The sequence below is a fragment of the Bombus vosnesenskii genome, unplaced genomic scaffold, assembly GCF_011952255.1.
Source record: "Bombus vosnesenskii isolate JDL3184/JDL3185 unplaced genomic scaffold, Bvos_JDL3184-5_v1.1 scf7180000014105, whole genome shotgun sequence".
Lineage (NCBI taxonomy): Eukaryota > Metazoa > Arthropoda > Insecta > Hymenoptera > Apidae > Bombus > Bombus vosnesenskii.
The window spans coordinates 4,541,294-4,564,099 of NW_022883371.1; the positions used below are offsets into that span (position 1 = coordinate 4,541,294).

The following is a 22,806-nucleotide window of genomic DNA, read 5'->3' on the forward strand; positions in this document are numbered from 1 at the left end:
TACACAAAAAAAAGGAAAAAAGAAAAAAAAGAAAGAAAGAACTTCTTCCTACTTTCTGTATTCTGAGATATTTTCCGCGACAATCGTCAACGAAGAGACCCATTGTCAGATACGCTGCGCAATTTCACGTTTCCGTTTTTCTTGAAGCTATATTTCTTGGAAAAAGTGGATGCTTAACGATGAGAACCGCCTCTTTGGGTTAACTTGGTGGTTTGTTTGGTGGAGTATAGGAATTCTTGTGTATCGACAAGGTATAGAGATGGAAAAGTACTTTTTCTTGGTTTATAGTTAGTATTCGTTAATAATAGCAGGTAGAGAATTATTTCTATAAATCTCGTTTGACTATATTAAATGTTATTTTCTTCGTAAATTTATATATGTAGAGATTTTTATTGCTACATGATATTAAATTTTGTGTATTTGGATAAGATTAAAAGTGGTACTGGAAGCTCTATGATGCATGTAATCGTTTCTCTTGTTCTGAAAAATGGTACTAGTATAAAATTGATAATGTGATACTAGGAATCCTTATAACGCTGTATATTATATTACGTTTCATTAGTCGCCAGTTTCATTAGCAAAAAAGAGATTCTGGCGGATAAGATTACAAGTGCATTATATAAAATTACAATAAAATTGTAGCCATTAATTTAATTTTAAAAAAGCGTGTAAAAAACGTGTTACAGAAAAGTAGGACACGTTCAGCTATACAAAATGTCTTCTTCACTCCTCATGTTTTGACACTTTCCTTCTACAAACCTCGTGCCACATTTAACGACCTGTAACTATAAACTATCAATAACATATCCTGCTTTACAACTTCCTTCGCTGTCATTCTCTCAAAGTAGTTCTTCACGTATTACGTGGCTATAAATTACTGCGAGACTCTTTGTAAACTTAGTTGCAACGGTGCTCATGCATGAATTACACCCTGTGCACCTATTCCCTCGTGAGTCATATACGTGACTCATCCCTGTACATCAAATAATAATTTCGTGTATGTGTTTCACGACCGATTAGAATCGTCCTATCCATCCCCTAATTCAACGAGTCTCGTTAACACGGGGTAAGAAAGAAACTTCATTCAAGAAAATCGGCTGACTCATCGGTAACCGTGTCGAACGGATCACTGGCAATTTCATGGATGCCAGTGACAGTTTTCTGTGCCAACATCGGGCACCGACACTCCGCGGTTAAAATGGATTTAGGTTTAGCGGGTTCAGTGTATTAAAGACACTCTTGAGCACGGACGTCGGCTGCCAAGTGGCAGGTTCGTTGGACTTGGCAGTCACGGCTCGCGTTTGCTTTCATTTTCGGCTCGATCGGTTCTTCGCGGTAGCGGCCGACTTTACGACATAGCCTTGTGTAGTGAAACTATTTTCACGTGCCGCGAACCATTCACCTCTCGCCGGTATTTTCATCGAGACGACGTGTTCTAACCATTGATAGCCGTCCGACATTTCTGCACGACGTGTAGGTGTCGGTGAACGCGCGCTTTCCTCTTGCAATTGGCGAACAATAGAAATGTTGTGGACGTATTTATGTCCCCTTTGTATGCTCCATACATTACTTTTAATCCTTTTCGAAGCCAATGTATTATTGTCGTGCTGGAAAATACAGTAATATATTAATGTTATGATTTTGGTTATAGTGAAGGATTAAAGTAGTAGAATTAATACATGTAGAAAATGATAGAGATATATAAATTACACTTACTCATGAGTTAGATGTATCTGTGCCTCATTTGTATGCCTCGTGTCTAGTGGAAGAAATATGGTTATGTTGTGAAACATGTCGCTTTCCTATTTTATATATGGTAAAGTAAGAGCATAGTATTGATACAAGTGATAGGTGTAGTTAGCTGATGATGAAGTTGGGTTATTTTGAGATATATTGCGATATAATTAGACGAAGGTTCGACGTTTGATGGGGAGAAGACACGGTAGGGTCATTGATTTGATGTTCACATTTTGCACACATGTAGCACATGTGATGCATGGCTAATGGATTTTGATTATGTGAACGATATCGTATAAAATTATGGCCAGAATTTTCTCATGCATTTTACGTATATATTTAGATCTTTATATCATTATCATCTCTATGTGAATCTTCTGCATTTAAATATTATGGTATTTTGTATTATTTTAATGTCTGTAACATTTTCCAATTTCAACTTGGGCACATTTTCTCTTCTAAATACAAATCGTTATTTTATTCTTCTACGGTTTCAAGAAATGAAACAGTATGAAAGAACATTCATTATCACATCCCTATGTTTTTCTATAATCATCCAACTACCACACCTATCAAATTAACCAACCAGAAGTTTTTCTATCGTCTAAAACGATACAGTAACAATAGTTTACTGCATTTACTTTCATTTTTGGGCAACCATAATGGGTGGGTATAAGCCGAGTAGAAAGTCAAGAGAGAGAGAGAGAAAGTGGTGGTCCTATTGGTCCTTGGTGTAGGGCTGTGGCTAAAGCTCACTGTTAGCCAGCGCTGGAGCAGCCAGCAACCAGCAGCAGCTAGCAGCAGCATCCCGTACGATCAATACGCAGCGCAAGCTGCGAGCCACGACTACGTGAAAATACAACAACGACTACCATGATCGTCACTGACGAAGACGATGACACGACTACTACGTCCATGACGAGGACTGCCTACGTACGATACCACGACATAACGGCTTGGAGCCTCAGGGAGAGGAGGAGGAAAAGGGAGGAGAACGTTGCCAGGCGACGGAAGCTGCCTACCGCCAGAGTTCATCGTCCTCTGGCATGTTTCTTCTCCCTTCCACCCACCCATTCACCCTCCGTTTATCCTTCTCCTCCCCTTCTCTCCCCGCTTCGCTCGACTTTGTCTTGTTCTCGCTCTTTCTCGTTTTTCATGCTCCCTCTATCTGCCTCTCCCTCTCTAACCCCACGCATGCCCCCCTCCTTGACGGTTCGCTGTTGTACCACTCCCTGATTCCCTCTCTGGCTTCTCTTTTACATTCTCGTTCCTTCTCATCTCATCTTTTTCTCTTTCAATCTGTTTCTTCCTCCTCCTATGTAGAGTGCTCTGGCCCTTTTTCTTCAGGTTTCGTATTTTCCACATCGTCCCACAATGTTCGGTCAATGTTTTCCTTAGTCCGATTTTTCCTAGACTGTTTTCTGCAGCTTTATCGAAGAGTCTATTTCTCTCGGGGGCTCTTCTCATCTGAGGAAAATTACTTTGCTAGGTTATCTCTCTTTCGCTTAGGATTCTCGCCTCCCTTCTTTTTCCCTCTTGTACTCGTCTTACCTCCGCGCATTTATTTTTCCCTTTCGCGTTGGTTTGTTTTCCCTCTTCAACCCTAGTTCCCCTCGATGTGCAAGTGAACGTACACAGAGAACGCGCATGCGCGCATCGTCTCGTGTTATATACACGCGAGTCGACGGGAATCGCAAACGGAGGGCAGCTGCCCCACGGTAATTTGTACTCCACCGACCTTCCGCCTCTGCTCGACTTTTCATCTCTCGAAATTGATACACGCTTCTCCGCGATATTCCACGGCGTCGGTTCGCTCTCTTTTTCCCGGTTATTATGCGCTTTTGAATGCGCGCGGACGTTTTTTAACGATCGTCGCCGGGCCACACCGGTGTACCACGATCAACGCGCCATCTGCGGAACCGTGGACCCGCGAATTAATCAGTACCGACCGCCTGCATTGATTTTACGCCAGAGGATATTTAATTCTGCCACGGCATATCGGATTTTCATGCTTTCTGCTCAAGTCGTTGTCCCTCCGTTCGGATATGGCTTCAGCGCTCAACTCGCGACCATTTTTTCCCTCCATTTTCTCTCGTCGCGCGTTGTATTCGAAACAAACACAACGCGCGAGTTCAATGTCCAGCCTGGATGCTCGTTTCCAATAATATTGCAGCGAAAACGAGAGAGTACATATATAGTGTATCTTCTCCATATCCCTTTATCTTTCCGGCTACCGTTGCACATGTGTACCCGGTTTCTTCTTTTTCTGCCCTCCAGTTTAAGTTTCTCTTTTTCTCGATTTGTTTTCCCCCCTCGATTGTTTGTTTTTTCTCCTTTCCCGCTTTGCGTCTCTCTCCCTAGACCGTTTCTCTTGCCTGAAATTCACATTGGTATATATTCTCCGCTGCTCTTCGTTTCCCCCTTGTCCTAACCTCTTTTCCCCCTCACCTCTTTTCTCATCTCCTACTCCCACCCCTTCTTGTACCACCCGTTCGTTACTCACCATTATCACGACGCACTCGTATTGCAAAACAGCAGTTGCACCTCCGTCGCTGCCGTCGTAAACGTCCACGTCGTTTCCATCATCGCTATTATCACTCACACAGGGAAGATGCGCACGGAAGCTGCGCGTACTGCGCTCTTTAGGGCCTATCCTCAACGCGCCTCCCGCCTCTCCTCTCATCATCGAACCGAGAGATCTTCCTATTCGACTTACTTTCGTTTATTTCCGATGATGGTGCAGCTGCATGCGGCAATCGCTGATTGCTGACGATGATGAGCTCTTTCCGAAGAGGTATTCCCACGTATATATATCGCGACGTTGTTCCCCTTTTCGTGGGACCGGACTCGATGCTCCGGTCTCTTCGTACATTATTGTACGGTTAATTCAGGTGATTTCTATAGACACGAGCGCGCACCATTTGTTCCGCTCGTCGATTCGTAATTGACATGTTTCCTTGGCATTTTTCTTTGTCCTCATGTTTCAGTATCCTTTGTTCTTTATGGATTTGACCGACGATTCGACAACGACGCCATATTGGTTTTTTAGGGAATTGTTGAGAACTAAATTGTAGGTGCATACACAATTAAGAATAGAAATAGGTGAACAGGTAGTAGAAATAGATATTAGTAAAGTTTCGTTAAATACGGCTTCTTTTTTTACACAGAAATGTAAATTTTAATTTCAATTATGTAATGAATAATTTATATACTGTGAGTATATAAGGTAATTGAAACTTAAGTATATAACACTACTACCAATTCGATTAAACTTTATTGATACCTATGTACTGTTACTAGCTGTCCTTATTTTTGTTCTCGACTATATGATACATGATATCTATTGACACAGATATATAAACATCCAATGTGGTCCATATAAACAGGTGAAAAGGAGAACAGGGTTAAAATGGAATAGATTGAAATGTTCTTTATGTTAAAACTAGTAATTTTGACGAAGAGAGAATGGAAATACGAATAGAATATATAATTTGTGAGAACATTAAAATGAGGAGTTATATTTACTGCACCCGGAAGAATTTTTAATATTCTACTATTACTATATTCATTGATTCTCCAAAAATGTATAATAACGTTGCATACACATGCTGTGTCATTTATCATTTTGTACCAATTTGCTTAAAGAAAGTCGTAAATCGAGAGATTCTAGGTCACCGTTCATTCACAATAAAATGTGCTAACAGATGGCCAGCAAATAGCTAGAAAGTTTCTTATGTACTGAGGTGAAATCTCAGGTAATATAAATGTTATTATTCCCATTGACAGTGTTTTAAATCTTACCCATTGTAAACGGAGATTGAAGAAAGTGGATCACATCCGTATTAATTTTCATATCCTTACATATTAATGTCATATCAGAATGATTAACTCACTGGAATTTTATTTTTTATTTGCAGAAACATTAATATAGATTTATTACTCTTCTTAAGTAGCTTATTATCTATCGTCCTTCATCGAAATCGTTCTCTATTTTGAAACTATATATGCATTGAAGTCATTTGCAGACCTATTGTTGTATAATATAGTATAGTATATACCACAATACTGTTTTGCAATATGATCCCACCTGTAAAGGAACACCAGAGATATTATTGACTGATGTGGGATGAGGATGTGTACTCTCTTGTGTGTGGCGCTGACGCGTATAAATGTAGCGTGTTTTGCTACAGGTGCAACTGTTTGTATATTTATTTCAATGCACCAATTAAATACTTTTGAACTTAGTGGTACATATGTTTATCTAGAAATCCATATTGATAAAGAAAAATATGTTTTATTTATGTTGAAGTAGAATGGAATTAAAGATGGAGTAAGTGTATATCTTTATTCGTATCAGGATTCGAACTCGAGCCAACAGCACCAGTAGCGCGCGCCTTAGTCGTGACGCTATTGAAGCCCCTTGGTGTTCCTTTACTTTTTCCGGTTTTTTTTCCTGTGAATTTACAGTTTGTATCGCAAAGGCTTCCGATCCCACGAGCACACACGCTTCAAACATTGCGTACCAAATATTCAATATAAAGCATGTCTATCCCGAGAGAAATATGTATTTATTACACTATACATTGTGTATAATGTGAAAATTATATTTCTTTTGGATAGATTTTATTATATCCAAAATGACGGATCCACACGAAGAGGGTGTCATTAAAAAATGCGTAACAATACTCTAGTGATTTTTTGAGGAAACTGCCGAAATTTTGGAAAGCACCAAATGCTGTTTTCCACCAAAAGCTGCTTCCCAAATTTTGCAAATTAATTTTCAAAAGCACGAAAAATACTTAGGTTATTTAGTATTCTCCACTTCGAAATACGGAATTTCAAATTTACAAATCTCCGTATATAAAAAGAAGTTTGTTTTAGCAGTTAATAATTATTAATAATTAAAATATTAATAATTAAAATTTTGTTTTCTAAATGAAAATATTTCTTATAGTAATAATATATTAATGATTTCAATAAAAGAAAAGATCTAAAATTTTATTATTTTCTTTCTGATTTCAGAATGTGGACCATAAAATGAAGTTCCGCTCTAAGAAAGGAGCATTGCCTTTCGTCGAGTTGAACGGCGAGGAGATCGCGGATAGCACTATCATCCTTCGCGACTTAAGCGCGAAATTCGACAAGGATTTGGACGCCGTCCTTACGGCTGAGCAACGAAGCGTTTCTCACGCAATGATATCGATGATCGAAAACCACCTGGTATGGGTTGTCATGTGCTGGCGTATCAAGAATCTCGATCAAGTTTTGAAGGGTTACAAGGTGAACCTTCAGCACGCGCTCGGTACTCGCATTCCTAATGGTATCCTCAACTTCTTCTTCAAGCTTACATTCGGGCGTAAGGTAATTTCCTATTCTAAATCCCGTTGTTATATCTAACAAATTTCTTATATTTTGAATATTCAATCTTTGGGATAGATTATAACTAGATGTATCACTAAATTAAGAAAAATTTTAATTAATTATCTATTGTAACATTTAACTCAGATATACCCAATATCCTTGGAAGAGAATGATTAAAAAGTAATTTTATTATATTCTACTTAAACTTTATGGTGCTATTTATCGCAATCAATCTTTTTTTGGAAAAGATGACCCTCTTTAAGAAAATTTCATTTAATAATATGAAAATTTTGTAATTAATATATAAGGGAGGGAGCAATATTTCAAAATGTTTTATGAGATGGATTGGGCATATTTGAGTTAATAAAATATGATTACGTCTATATGAAATGTAATATTTTAAATATTTGAGTACTTGTTCCAGGGTGCGAAAAAAGTGAAGGCGCAGGGTATGGGTGTGCATACCCCAGAAGAGATATCCCAATTCGGTTGCGCCGATCTCAAAGTTCTCTCCGACATGCTTGCCGACAAGCCCTTCTTCTTTGGAGATGAGCCGACTACGGTAAATTTTGATTCACTTTCTTAGCAAATCTATTTGAAGACTACTGCGGAAAAGCACGATAAGTCACATTTTCTATTTGCTATAGGACAGCAATTTCCAAATTCAATGCATTTTCAAGTAATAATGTGTTATTGAAATTCCTCTTTGGGGTTAAACATATATTTCTACCTTAATTTAAAAGATATAAGATATCAAAAGCGATGAAAGCTTTTTGTAACATTAAAATAAAATATTTTAATTTCTTCCAATACGTTAATATTATAAGAAACTTTCAAGCTTCTGATATTTTACATTATATTTTTTAAATTATGGAGAAAGTCAAATAAATAACAATTTTGGATTAATTGAGACACAATATTTTAACATCTTTCAATATTTTATTAAAATGTGTTAAAATATTCCCTTTTAGTCATACGGTAACACTGAAATTATAAATTCGACAAAAATGTACTTATCATGTTTTCTCACGTAATCTTCATTCATATTTAATCTCTGCTAAAATACTTTTATATTTGAAACAGTTGGACGTGGTGGCATTCGCCCACCTTGCCCAAATCCTCTATATCGACAAAGACACGCCGTACAGTCTCCGAGATTACATGCAGGAGAATTGTCCAAACTTGGTTGGTCACTGTTCGCGAATGAAGGAGCGATGCTTCCCGGATTGGGATGAGATCTGCTCCACCCTTGACATGAACACGCACCTACCGAAGCCAGAAAAGCAAGAGGAGAAGGAAGGCAAGGAGGACGCGAAGGAGTCGAAGGAATCAAAGGAAGAGAAAGAAGGTGACAAAGAAAAGGCGGATAAGGAAGAAAAAGAGCTGGAGAAGGACAAGGAAGTTGACGAGAACAAAGAAAAGGAAAAAGAAGGGAAATAAGCTGTTTCGAGTGGACATGCAAACAAATAAATCTTTCAAAAAAAAAGAGGGAAAGGAAAAAGAAGATTTGAAACTGAAGAAAATTGAGGGTGTGATCTGGTAAGATATAGAGAAGGGGGGAGGGGGTTGAAAAAGAAGGGAGTGCGGGAGAAAGAATGAGCGTGTGTGTGCGTTTGCATGTGTGTGTAAATGAGCGTGAGCGCGCGCAAGTGTGAATGCGTTTCGTATGGAATGCTTGACAGAAAGGAACAGAAAGAGAGAGAGAGAGAGAGAATGTGTGCGTGAGAAAGAGAAAGAACGAGTATATAGAGAGCATGACGATAAGGAGGAGGGGTAAGAATGTGCGTAAATGATAGAGCGACAGAAATTCGATGAGTGCAAGAAAAAAGAGGGTAGTAGGGGGGTTTCAGGTTTAGAGCTCTCTACTTATACGTATAGATATTAAAATAGACTCATAATGTTAAATACTTCGTTTATACGTTCGTAACACGTTACGCCATTTCTCATCGACACCCCAGCACACCCAATATCGAACAACAAACTTTATTATTATATTCGACCCAGGGCCCTTTTTCCCCCCGCGAAAGATAATACATACAATGAAAGCTGGATTAAAAAAGAAGAGTGGGAGGAGTAATAACAGAAACGGGGCTATCTTATAAGTCATTAGAATATCGTAGGTTTGCAATATATCAAATGCAATAGCCTGATACATTCAGGTGTGTGAGAGATCTTCTTCGCTGGACAGTGGCCAAAATGAAATGCATCGTATTCGTCGTGCGGATAGACACGATGTGTATTGTATACGATGCAGTTTAATGCGAAGGAGCAAGATCGTTTATGGTTGCGAGACAGGACGATAGATAGCGCCCCTGACACTGATTCAGGGAGAAGGCGTCTTGTGGTCGCTTCTTATACCATTGGCTCTTACTGTGCAAAATGAGTTACGTACCTAGCGTTCCAGCAATGTACCGTATATCACATTATGATCTTCGTTTGATCGTGTTCTTTAGCCACACATGTACATGTCCGTACTTTTAGAATTGCTATTTAATATGTGATGATTTTAATATTTTGCATTTTTTAACCGTTCTTTCTACACAATCGGACTCCATTCGAATAATCATCATTCAAAACGTAATATATCATAGATTCCTTTTTGATACATTTGAATACTCGAATGACCTCTCAGAAATCGTTTTTCATGCAACGATAATCAGAGATCGAATTGTCAGGTGCATCAGAAAAAGAATGACTGTTTTTCATATTGTCTTGAATTTGCATCGTGATCTTTATTTTTTTATACGAGTTTCATCTCGAGTAAAAGCTCACTTACGTATGTGCGTGCGTCGAGTTGTGATTTTTTTACGATTTATTAACGTCTCTTCGATGAACGAAGGATCATTTGCGATTGCGGATCGACGGTAAATGATAATATTTACGATGATTTGTATATTATTAGAGATATTTATATTGCGTGCACGCGGATGCAATCCGATTGATGGCGCCGTTGGAAGCGGAAACGGCGCCGTCACCGCGCTCTGAAATCGTTTCAGGCGCTTTGTTTCTTCTTTTTCTTTCATCGAGACAAGAAGAAAAAATATAAATGAAACAAAGAGACAAAAGGAAACTATGAAAGAGGCATCAGACAAATATCGATTCCCTCTATCTGTGTTTCCTTTTGATATTCGAAAACGAAATAAAATTTTTTAAAAATAAAAGAAAAAGAAAAACGAATGAAACGCTGTGCTGCCCCCGTGTGTTAGTTGAACTTTATTAGATGACTTTTTTCTTCGAATGTGTGAGGAAAATTTTACATAACGAAGTAAAAGAAGAAAAAAAAGAAAATACAAAAAAGTGTCTTTCACGCATCGAAATGAAGGGAAAAAAACAATTTACACACAGAGAATACACCAAACACATACACGCTCACATAAACACACAAGTACAGACATTTTGATGTATAATGTTATATCGAACGGGAATTGAGTGTTTTTTGTACGAGACCCGCTTTTTAGCAAGCGTTGGTCAGAAAAATAATTCCACGAGGACACGAGTTTAATATAATTAATATTTAAGTAGCTTACTATAATTAAACGACGATTACGATTACATAAAGGACAAAAGGAAAAAACAAGTAAACAATTAGTCTGTGGAAGCTGTTTATACCTTAGGAACAACGCATACGTTTACACCCGTGGTTACATTATTATTATTATTAATTATTATGGATTATTACGAGTACGAGTAAAATAATAAGATAATGAAAAATTAGACGAAGAGGAAAGGAAAGAAAGAAATGAAAAGGAGACAGCAAGTAATAAGAAAACAAGACCATAAACGTTGTAAGCACAGTAGGTAGGCACACATCCAGTACAGTAAGATTATTATAAGAGGAATAATAATAATAATTATAATATGACTGCTCGTTTTATGCTCGGCGCTATACATTTCATTGTCATTATTATATCACCATTTATTAACGAAATACATACGAACAAATAAAATGTGTTTATAAATATAATGTCATCTTTACGAAATTTTCATCGATCTTTATTGAACCGACCTGACACGATGAACGTTATTTTTTACAAGTAACAGAAAAAAGAAGAATCAACGTTTTATTTTGTATTGCTTGTATTTTGCGACACATATTTTCTCCTTGTGCATTTTTAAAGGTAGCACGTATACACTGCATGCAAATTTAGGTTAGGCGATATACGTAATTTAGGTTTCGTTTTTAAGAGAAATCTTCATTTTTTAATCCCCCCTTTTTAATTATGTTATAATTATAACGAATATGTACATACGTCGTGTATAAGCTGTACGATCAATAATTTTTTTCACACAAACCTTGATATAAGTTTTATATTGATATACATATATATATAAATGAAATTAAAGTATAATTAGAAACAAGTAGAACAATATGTGCATTATATTATAAATAATGAATAAGAACAAAATTGTCGATGTCGAGTTAGAGATTTAATAAAACACAATAAAAAAAATATATTCACAATGGTCGATATTAATGTTTATTTTAGTTTATTTTCAAAAGTGCCATAAGACGAAGATGATAAAACGGAAGAAGCATTTAAATAGAATAAAAGTATGATTAGACTTGTTTATTATCTAAAATCTGAAGATTTACATAACAACGAACGATTGAAACGATTCTGTAAGATAGTTTACAATAGAATACTTTTAATTTGGCGTAATTTTCAACTGTAGCTGTATTCTTTTTAAATTTGTTTGTACCAAATTGTTTGAATTAATGAGACATATAACTCTTTCATTTTTATCATACAAGTTTGAGAAAATTTTACTGTTGATTGCTTTTAAAAGAATACAGCTTAATAATACTTTTTAGTAATTAAAGCTTTATTTTACGACCTTCTACTCGGCACCAAGATATGTATAATATTGCTATAATTTAACGCTACGATTAACCTGTATACAATTATTCAGTGCCACGCAGATAGCTTTTTATTTTCCGAATCTTTTAGATTTGATTATGGTTACACATTAATTTTTATTTTCTGTTTAACTTTTCCTAAAACTTCTTTTAATCGACTTTTTTTTCAACAATGCTTAGTCTATAAAGATTAATAACAGGTTTGTAAAAGCAATAATCAACTCAGAAATCAACTTTAGAAACTAAAAACACAAACTTTTAGATATTAACTCTCCTTTTATTACATTAAAATATCTTTATCAATCGTGTAACTTGATAGTAAGTTATTTTCCGAAAGTCAGAAAATTCTCTAGATATGTAAAAATAGACGCAAGCAACTAATATTGCTATACATGTGGTCCCTACTGATTCAAAAATATTTTAATCATGTTCTAAGAATTGTTGTTGGAATATAACCAATGTTTTACTTTCTAAAAAAATAATTTCTGTCTATATAAGACTAATATTTAAAGAAATTAATATACATATTCGTAATGTTTGAAATAAATTACTGTCAAATATCTCATAAAACAAAAGGAAGTTCAGCAGAAACTACATAGCTTCAAATCTCTACAGTTTATCGCACATTTATTTTTATATTTTCATAGATATAATTAATTTTCAAGATTATATATATTAATCTAAATATCATTATGGACTCGATCTAGAGTACCATGTTCGAGGTAGTGTAATTAAGATCTTAATATTGATTTAATATTTTATGTTTTTTAATATCTCTTAATATCATCCTTCCTAGGATTTTTAACTCTCTAAACTTTCGAAAATGTCAAAACAATCAGATTCGCAAATAAATTTAAAAAATAATTTTTTCAATTCATTTAACAAGATATATAGCAAAATATTGTAACACACATTAATTCCGTAATCGCATAGTTCCATTTTACCCTTATTCTCTTATCTAACAATATTATCTGCGTTTTTGAACTCATATCACAAGAAACATTAATATTTGCAATTCGCATATTCTAAAAAGTGTCATTGCAACATATTAACATCATAAAAAATATGATAGGTACTTGTCCAGTTCGTCTTAAACTCTGCTATTGAAGGTTTCTCATATGTAATATCTTAACCATCACTCTTAAGCGAGTGAAACAATTTGAAAGAACTGTACGAACGGTAAAATGCAAAGAATCATGACAGCCTCCTCAAAAAGCTGTACTAGCCGTGGACGACTGCACGCCGGACTTTGAATTTGATCGTCCGGCGTGTGACTATAGCTACGTGGACGCAGCTAGACTTATTGATGTCGATTCAGTGACGGCTGATCGTGGTTTCACGTCCAACGAGTCATAAAGCGGAAACTCACAACAGAAGAGGCATTTTAGGAAGTACGGCACCTCGACGTAGAAAGATGGTGGCATTGGAATTAATGGCGATGTGGATTGCTTGTAATAGCGATACTCGGCGTTACTGGAAGATGATAAAATATTTTTCTCGACAAATCTTTCTTATTATTACATACTACATTTTATAAAAGATTTATATAAGACTTAACCCATTGTCTTAAGATCTCTGCAATATTTACTTTAACCCTCAAACAGTATTGTTGGGTTAATTATGATAATTGTTAAAATAATTATTTAGTTTACGTCTCTTAATCTCACAACCAGATAAAAAGTCAGTTTTGGTAACATAGAAGTGATTATTGAATTTGAAAATTGAATTTGAATATCATATTCTTTCCCCTCTGATATACAGTTTAAAGAATTGAAGGTAGACATTGAAATACAACCTACCTACCTTTGTTGAATCATAACAATAATCTATACCACGATTATGACACGATATTATAAGACAAGGAATTAGTAAAGACTGAAGATTTGATAAAGTGATACATGGGTTGTAAATCGGGAACTTACTCGCGATACCTCTCATCAGAAGCTCTTTCCAATAGAGGCATACCAGACAAAAATAGGATAATAATTGTAGTGAAGATTGGGGAAGCTATAGCGATCCATTCAAAGCCTTCAATCACGTTTAACGATATCGTGAAAATACCCCACCATACCACTATTTCCCCGAAATAGTTTGGATGCCTGGAGAGTCGCCATAATCCTGCAATTAAATATAAAGTGAACAGCAGACTTTGAATAATACTTTAAAAAGTTTAGTATAGAAAATATACCATCATTGCACCACTTTCCATTATTTATTGGATCTTGTTTGAAAGAGAATTTCTGTAAATCGGCATATGTTTCGGCTAATAAACCGGTCACAAAGAGTCCTGTACCAGTGCTATCTAATGTTGTCATAGTTTTAGGAGCTGGTGGTATTTTATGCCGCGGTGAATTGATGATAATCACTGGTAAACTTACTACATAAACCCATATAGCCTAAAAATAAATTTTAATTAGTTATATATACATACTTATTGTGTTCTAAACAAATATTTGATTTTGACTAAACTGTGCGTAATCTTAAAATTGTTTGTCACCTGAAATGTCCAAAATACAGCGAAGCGAATCACGTTACTGCGGCGATCTTCAAACCTCTTGTCACGACCAATTTTAATAATTCGATATAACAGATATCCAGAAAGACGAATACCCCATAAGCAAACGAATATGGTGACCATAAGCTGCCTGCTGTCATAAGGCTACGATACAATTGTTTACACAAATATAAATTAATAATTTACAAATTATTTATACGATAATAAATCAACAATTTTAGAAGTTTTACCTATTGATACATTTAACATACATTTTATTTGTATGATACGTACTATAGAAAGCAATTTTCTTTTTAATCTCTAATCTCTCTATAGAGAAAGATTCAATGTTAAATATTATATTTTTTTATAATAATCTTAAATTATTTGCACTTATAATTTAATAATTTACAATTATAGATAATGTAAGCTTTTGATGAATTTACTGATGTGGATTATATTAATCTATTACAATATAATATAAAATTACTATAAGACACTTCCCTAAAATACCTTATGGTAAATTTCATAAAGATACGTTAATAGTTCCTCGAACCTGAGAGGAAGTATTCGAATTACCTCTTAATGGCGGCTATAGATCTCTTTCGAAAACAAACGGTCGTGTAAAAATAAACTGTGGCGGTTGAATCAAACGTTCAAATGTATCTTTCCGCGCATTTTCGATTAAATGATTTCGGTCTGTTGTTCATTTACACGAGCACGAGCATGGAAGCGGTTTTATAATTAGAATACCTTGCCCACTTGGCCAAGAAAAAAAGTGAGAAGGGCGAGGATGATGAAGTTCGTGCCGCCGGCAAAATCCGTTAATTTGTCCAGCTGAAAGGTCGCCGCAATCGTGAAGAAGATGATTTGCATGCCAACGGTGACGATCGCGCTCACCGCGAAGTGGTCCTCGTCTAAAATATCGACCGCCATTGATCCTAGTTGATTGCCCACTCCCGCGCTCGATGAACTATTTTCGAATCTGGAATCGTTAATGAAGATATTACATGTGCGTTCATGTATATGCTTTGTTAGATAGAGATCTAGAATTTTACTGTTTTAATTTCATTACAGAATGGAACTTTTGGTCACCTATTCTTAACTTCATATGTAATTACGTAAGTAATTTTTTTATGTCATTTTATTTTATGTAATTAGATATTTTATGATATTTCTTTAAAGGTTATATTTTTTTATGTATTTAGATATTTGAACTACTTGTTTATAACTTTATGTAATAATTAAATGTCAGGGTTATTTGTAACTTTTTATTTTTGTACTTCATAATAGTCCTTTACAGGTTATGTTTTTTTCCTTAAATTTGTTTAAATTATCTAGTCAGTCTTTCATAATTCCGTAATTATTAATAATGAATATAATCAAATAAAGTAATTTAATAAAATAATTAGGAATTAATAAATGAAAGAAAATTTATTCTTTGTGTTCTTGTAATATCATTTATATATTATATCTTAGCAATTTGTGTTACTGTAATTGCTTATAATACGATTGATGTAGTAGATTACAAGCGTAATAAGTGTAGTTGGAACAGCAGTGTTATAACTGGTAAGTAGTATAAGCAACGGTCTGATCAGACTTGAGAAGATTATGTGTTGATACATAACTCAACATCTGACATCTTTATGATTCTATTTTGTTTCTTGTATAAGCAGCCTTGATATCTATAAGTAGGCTCATTTATAAATTATATCGGCTCGTGCGTACTGCAATTGCATTATTCAATAAGAATAGTATGTTTCCAAAAACATAATATATCTACTTGAAACTGAAGAAAAAACATTTTATAACTTTTTAAATCTATTTTATAACATTTTATAACATTTATTTTATAACTTGAATCGCTTAATTTGGAGTCAAATCTCAATAAAATTATTGATAGAAACTTAAAACAATTTATGTGTGTCAACTTGAGATAAAAATGTGAAAGATTAAAATAAAGGTACAGTGTTTAAAAATGAAAAATTTTTAATTCAAAGTTAAAAATACAGATGCTATATATTCTCCATTAGTTTGGTTAATATATTTCATTGTATAACTTTGATTCCTGCGTCAACATTATGATCATTTAACTGCCACTGCATCGTAGAGCGTCGCAATGCAGTTCAGTTTGTTCAATATCCTCACAAAAAATGTTCAGAAAGATACCATTCCTTTTACAACATATACTCGTAACACTTAAATAATCTCTTTTATCTAATGCAGTGAGATTTCACAAAATATTTTCAGTCATAAAAAAAGTCAAAAAAAAAATATCATTATTTGTATTTACCGTTCTTTAATTCGAAACTTTTGCATTATATATTCTCACAATTCTATCTTTAATCAATCATAAGACAAAACGTATCTTCCTCAAAAAAAAAAAAAAAAAAAAAAGAAAAAGGAAAAGAAAGAAAAGAAAGAAACTCTGAAATATCAATTACTTATTCAAAACAATACGAATTTCCGGAAGTGCACATTATCACCACTTTCGAGCCAGTATAAAAAATTCCTACCATTTTTCTACTATGAAGATTGAAGAAGCAACTTGTTCGATGTTATCAATGAAAAACAACGCGAAGCACCATTCACGAGCTCGAGTATCGCCAAATATCAAAACTGAAACCGTTAATTGTTATTCGATTAACCATTTTTACGTTGGAGATGAATGCGGATCACACGAGCCACTGTCACCTCGAGAATACCACGGAAATTTCAGCGAAGTCACAACATCTTAGTAGCGCGAATTTTTAGCTAATGAAGAACGTACAGAGTCTGTGCGATGGTATATACATCGGTTAAAGGGATACGACAATTACCTCGACAGAGAGGGACATCATCGTAGTAACTAACAGAACGGGTGGACTTACTTCCACCCGCGGCGACAAGCAGCGGCAGGACTACGAGGGGATTCAATGTCGAGTCGAGTCTAAAACGAGAAACCCATGATCACGTGCTATGAAACGACCGCGAGCGCATCGGCGCTTTTCTTCTAGCTCCGTCCTTTTCTCGCTACGCTACGCGTCTCTCTTTGTTTATTACTCTATGGTGTCGACCTATTGGATTTCCTGATTCAGATTGACCATCTGGCATTATGGTTTATTATAATTATTTCCATAATTAATACTTTTCCTCATGATTACTTTACCATTAGTGATTTCATTAGAAAGAATTATTATAATTTGTTATTTAAAATGATTTAGAAAGGGGTAAAGATATACTATAAGGTTTTTAATTTATTTCATGTTCTTTAAGTACGTGTATATGATGTTTACTTTTGTATATACATTTTTTGTAAGTATAGGTAACGTCTTCATGAAAGATGTTTTTTTCTCTTTTTTCGATAAAATGATTGTTTTTCTGCTTTCTGCATAGTTATTTTATCACAATTGCTCTTTTCTCTCAGAGCGCTGTGATCTGCGCCCATTCAGCATGGAATCAATACGTACACGCGAGCGCGGGTGAGTTTCCAGTTAAATGGAGCATGGCGCATTACGCTTTTCGTTTGTATTGTCATTCATTTGTACTTGCAAAAACAATGGGCATCCTTTAAGAGACATCTTTTAAAATGCTCGAGTTTGGTATTGAACTTAGGAATTTTTTTGTAATTATACAAAGATGGATGAAAATAAAAAGAATTAGTAGATTGTTTCTTCAAATCGAATTAAGAATAATTTATTTTAGTATTGTACATTATATTATTATAATAGTAACTTTACAAACAATAACTATGTCTTAGATAAGATAACGCTTCTCAATGCGTATCTTCTTATAAATGTTATAAAATCCAGTTTGATGAAGATAAATGATTATAATAAGTGTTTCATGATCGCGCGTTACATTTTGGTCTTCCTTCGCGATAAAAAAGTATAGAGATCCATTGTGTATGGAAATGTAATAATTTATAACTTGCAGTGCTCTGTTTCTCTTAAATGAATTGGAAAATAATATTAAAAATGTAGCATGTTTTCTTGAATCTTATTGATCTTCCATTTTTACAATATCCTCAACTTCTTTTTAATTCATTTCAACAGCTGCACTGCACAACTCGTTCCAATTGTTTCATTTTTTTCTTAAGCTAATACCTATTTTAGATTTTAAGATCTAGTATATTTGCCCCAGATGTGAAGCATGAAGACAGATGCAATGAAGAGAAGAGACATAACAAGCACAGGCACTGGTCCTCTGTAAATAGATATTTAGATTATTAGCATTTGACTCAAATATATTAGCTCATGAAACTATTTCAACACCTCTAGAAACATTTTATGTATATATTATAAACAATATTTTGAAATTTCATTAGCACTAGAGCAAGACACGACTATTGTCAATAAACGTAATATTGATAAAATTTGAAATAGATCTGGACATATATAGTACTTACAAGATATTTCTTAGAAACATATACTTTGCAAAGATTACTACAGTATTTCAACAGTCAATAATTTCCTATATTAATAAACTAGAATATTTAGCGAGACCATTTGTAATACTAATTGTGTGTTTAAGGCTATTATTCATGCTTTATATTAATTTTTCACTAACCATATGTTTGCAATAAATGTCTTATATATTATATATATTATAATAAATGTCTTGAATATGTTTATAAAAAAATTCTGCAGTTGGTATTCAAATATTTTCATGGGCAACTATACATATTTGAATTCTATATCTCTATATTTTTTCTCAAGACTTTACGTTTACTTACACTTTGATGCCAGGAGAGTCATCGGTATAAAACCTCCACATGCCATCAGAACCAGCTCCTGTGTTTCTACTTCTGGTTGAAGTAGTTGTCGCAGTTTTCCTTTGTCTAACTGTACCACCACCACCTGTTCTAGGTACTATAGCTTTGCTTGGCGATCGGCCCGTGGCTCCAACTGAAGTAGAACTAGCTGCAGCAGGCTTAAAAAGATAAACAAAATATAACCATAAATTTCTACACAAAAAACTGTCTTCATTTCCTATTTAAAATTTTTACGAAAATACTTACCATTGTTTGTTATGTTTTCTTGACGCTTGTTCGTCAGTAAAGTGCCAAATAAGGAAAAGTTTGTTTTATAATTTAAAATTTTGTTTAAACTCACAATGAATTAATATGTGGATTCGCTTCACTTTTTTAAGATACGTTTCGTTATCTTATTGTGAGCAACATTAAGAGAATATTGGAATAAAGTGACTTGGTAATATTGTATCGTGCAAAGCCAACCTTCTACCAATTAGTTTTAAACGTTTACTGCTAGCATAAAGCACGGTATAAACCGACGTGTCACATGCATACCATCCACGTAGTGAGCTCCAGACACGTCATCATATGCCGTTAAATTCATAGTGATGCGTGAGCGTTGATCTTTATGCCGCGTTTTCATGTGAAGAATCGTGATCAAACATTTTATCAAACTATATATAATTACAGTCTGTGAATAATATCCAATTATCTTTAAAAAAATGAGCAGTTGCATAAATAATTATTTTCAAATTAAATTAGCAAGTTTTGTAGAACTTATTAGATCATAAAATAAATAGAACACAGTACGGCAAATTTAATTGTAAAATATAGCTTGATATTAAAAATTATCTGCTTTATCAAATTTAAAATGAGATAAAAATGAAACAAAGATATGAATAAGATGTTTTGATATATAACATAATAAATGTGAAAAATTTTGAAATATCACGAAATATCACGCTAATGATTTAAGTATTTGTAATTTTATAAAATTTTAATTTCATCGATTTTGTTAAATAAAAAAAAACTATAATGTTACATACTTATGATAGTATAGGGCATTTATTTGTTATTTACAGAATATATGATCATTAGTTTGTGTTTCACAGTTTTCTATATTAATTATATTTTTGGTAATAAATAACATATAACTTTTATATAAGTATAGATCGCGCGAATTAATGCATGTAATTTGTCATACTGTGATTCTATACAAAAGATCTTAAGTATACGTGCATGTATAATGGTCGCACGCATAATAATTTATGTTCTACAATTTTATCCGTTAATCTTTTCCGTGTTTTAGCAGACTAGTTATAAATTTATGACAACATATTACACTATCTCTTACAAAATTGTTCACACCATGATATAAAAGAAAATCGTACATATCGTTACAGGAACTTTCTCCTTTTTGTTTCACTTATTGTACATTTTTAGCCAATGTAAGGTAAAAAATACGAAACTGTGTTGCCGTTGTTTACATGTAAATCTTTACACAAATGCATTCATTATTAATAAAAGTAAAAAGTTCATAAAATACAAAGTTTAATACTTCTATTGGTCTCAGAGTTTACAGTCTCAATGATACTTCTCTTTGCGCCAATAACAGAAAATATTCTGTAAATGCTTATAAATGCAGTAGTTGCATGTAATATACAATACTTATTTGTGTAAATTAGATATACCTTTTCAACGGTATCAAAACAATGATTATTGTATGATTGTTCAGTCACTGTAGAGTATTTTAAATGCATAAATTCGAAATATTTCATACGAATTTTACAGTAATATATTGATATACTAGCAATACAAAATTTTGTAAAGGTATGTTGCATATCTAAGCTACTGTAACTTCATTATGCTTTGGCATTCTGTTATATATTTTACAATATAGAAATACTTAAAAAATTAAAATGACTTTCTCATCCATATAATTATTTCTTTTGTTAAAAAACCAATCAAGAAATACGCTTCACTTTCTTGTCATTCAAATAAGACTTCTTTTTGTATGTAAATATATACATAGTGTTAAGAAATATTCATATGGACCCAGCGCAGCAGTTACTGTTTGGCACAAGGAATATTGTTGCAAATTTTGATATACAATAAACATTATATAGTACGATTTTTACGCAGGCGCATCTAAATCACGCTTTTTAAGCATAATTTTACATAAATGATAGCATCATTAGCCATTATCAGAAAAACATTTCCATACAATCACATTTTTTTCAACAACAATAACGAACCATAACAGGACCTTTATACATATATATCTATTGCTCTAATGCTTTATTTTTATTGCAATTAGAAACGGATATTATGCCTGCAATGTAACCATAACAATCAGTGAGTGTGCATCAATTAACATTATGCCCTATTATAATTGGAATCGTAAATAATTGTTACGAATATGTTTTAAAAATAGAAATTAAAATACAAAGTATTTAATCATTTTGTGACAACTAACTCAAAGATATCTTACTACTGGTCATAATCTAATACAATATTTGGCAGACATATAGCTCCAATAAATTGACTTTGTTATTGTATAGAGCGAAATAAATATTCTTCTTAGACCAAATTGATCTCTTATTTGGTATTTAAGTACTTGTCACTCCTTTACGGGCTACTAATAGATTTAATACTGGATGCTTTCTGATATATGATACTGCTTTTTTATGAGTTACCATTGTAAAATCATACCCATTGCACTGTAAAATTTTATCATGTATACGAAGACCGCTCTTTGCTGCTGGTGATCCTTCATGTACTTCAGTTACATATATACCCTAAAATATTGTAAAATATCAGTTAATAACATCTGACAATATGGGATGCATTTACAATATCCTATATCATATTAATCTCCATTACATTATCTGTATAACCCTGAGGACTTTTTCTGAAATCTTGATCAATTCCACCTCCAATTTTAAAGCCACACTTCATCACTTCTTCCCCATTTTCATTAACATCCGTTTCTTTTACCAATATAATTGGTATCTAAAAATAAAATAAAGTACATAGTAAAATTTGTTCATAATAGAATATTTTGTTTAATATTACTACATGAATATCTTTTACCATGATTATTGCATCGTATCAATTTATATTATATGAAAACAAAAAAAATCAGAAAGAATTTAAAAATAAAATTATATATTGTAAAAAATAAAAAGAAATTAAATTAATCATGAAGTTCAATGCCTAAAAAATACTTGACAATAACCGAACGAGTATCACTTGTATACTTACGCTTAAACATTCCATAGCAGTGCCAGCTTGATGCTGAAAAGCCATTTTCGCGCACATAATGATAAATCTTGTGTCTGATGAGATCAGATTGACAATTGCTTCTGATGATTCAACGTTACCACCAATTGCTCACGCACTATACACACCAATGTACCGATCACACAACTATTCAAAGATGTGTGTATGAAGATGTATTTAGAAAAACGTGTTATTGAGTAGCAGAAAAATTTTGGTTCACTCTGAACGTGAAATCAATCGGACAATACCGTTAAGCTTGGTACACTTCAGCGTTGTTAAGATCAGTTAAGTTAAGACAATTTCGTTCTCACGTTGACAGCCATGCGTACTGTTCGATATAGA

The 22,806-nt window shown here is 33.7% G+C and overlaps 4 protein-coding genes and 1 long non-coding RNA gene across 8 annotated transcripts in view; 1 reads left to right on the forward strand and 4 right to left on the reverse strand.

Annotated features, from left to right (window-relative positions):
* The window catches only part of LOC117239532 (failed axon connections), a 55,794-nt gene extending 44,247 nt beyond the window's left edge, over positions 1 to 11,547 (forward strand). The window contains exons 2-4 of one of the 2 annotated variants that reach the window (XM_033505176.1): positions 6,760 to 7,098; positions 7,511 to 7,660; positions 8,182 to 11,547. In XM_033505176.1, the coding sequence (XP_033361067.1) occupies positions 6,760 to 7,098; positions 7,511 to 7,660; positions 8,182 to 8,538 (846 nt within the window). In that variant the 3' untranslated portion in view covers positions 8,539 to 11,547. The remainder of the gene's footprint in view (positions 1 to 6,759; positions 7,099 to 7,510; positions 7,661 to 8,181) is intronic. The other variant, XM_033505178.1, reaches the window with a different exon arrangement.
* Positions 526 to 4,510, reverse strand: LOC117239539. Its single transcript, XR_004494479.1, has 3 exons — positions 4,241 to 4,510; positions 1,717 to 4,112; positions 526 to 1,607 (listed from the first exon to the last, which is right to left on the reverse strand). It is a non-coding gene; the product is annotated as an uncharacterized LOC117239539 (long non-coding RNA).
* A 364-nt stretch (positions 11,548 to 11,911) lies between the features above and the next one.
* Positions 11,912 to 17,407, reverse strand: LOC117239534. 3 transcript variants are annotated; one of them, XM_033505183.1, is made up of 6 exons: positions 17,270 to 17,407; positions 15,204 to 15,435; positions 14,454 to 14,615; positions 14,145 to 14,352; positions 13,879 to 14,074; positions 11,912 to 13,429 (listed from the first exon to the last, which is right to left on the reverse strand). In XM_033505183.1, exons 2-6 carry the CDS (start codon positions 15,384 to 15,386, stop codon positions 13,237 to 13,239), a joined length of 942 nt encoding a protein of 313 aa, XP_033361074.1. In that variant the 5' UTR covers positions 15,387 to 15,435; positions 17,270 to 17,407; the 3' UTR covers positions 11,912 to 13,236. The 3 variants fall into 3 exon arrangements, with proteins under 3 accessions (XP_033361074.1, XP_033361075.1, XP_033361073.1); XM_033505184.1 differs by lacking the exon at positions 17,270 to 17,407 and adding an exon at positions 16,967 to 17,114; XM_033505182.1 differs by lacking the exon at positions 17,270 to 17,407 and adding an exon at positions 16,744 to 16,805.
* Positions 17,408 to 18,114: 707 nt separating this feature from the next.
* On the reverse strand, positions 18,115 to 19,815 carry LOC117239624 (protein transport protein Sec61 subunit beta). The gene is made up of 3 exons (XM_033505344.1): positions 19,450 to 19,815; positions 19,165 to 19,361; positions 18,115 to 18,635 (listed from the first exon to the last, which is right to left on the reverse strand). The coding sequence occupies exons 1-3, from the start codon at positions 19,450 to 19,452 to the stop codon at positions 18,548 to 18,550; spliced, it is 288 nt and encodes a 95-aa protein (XP_033361235.1). The 5' UTR covers positions 19,453 to 19,815; the 3' UTR covers positions 18,115 to 18,547.
* Positions 19,816 to 20,225: 410 nt separating this feature from the next.
* Positions 20,226 to 22,806, reverse strand: LOC117239613 (tax1-binding protein 3 homolog). The gene is made up of 3 exons (XM_033505331.1): positions 22,447 to 22,806; positions 22,066 to 22,194; positions 20,226 to 21,980 (listed from the first exon to the last, which is right to left on the reverse strand). Exons 1-3 carry the CDS (start codon positions 22,501 to 22,503, stop codon positions 21,792 to 21,794), a joined length of 375 nt encoding a protein of 124 aa, XP_033361222.1. The 5' UTR covers positions 22,504 to 22,806; the 3' UTR covers positions 20,226 to 21,791.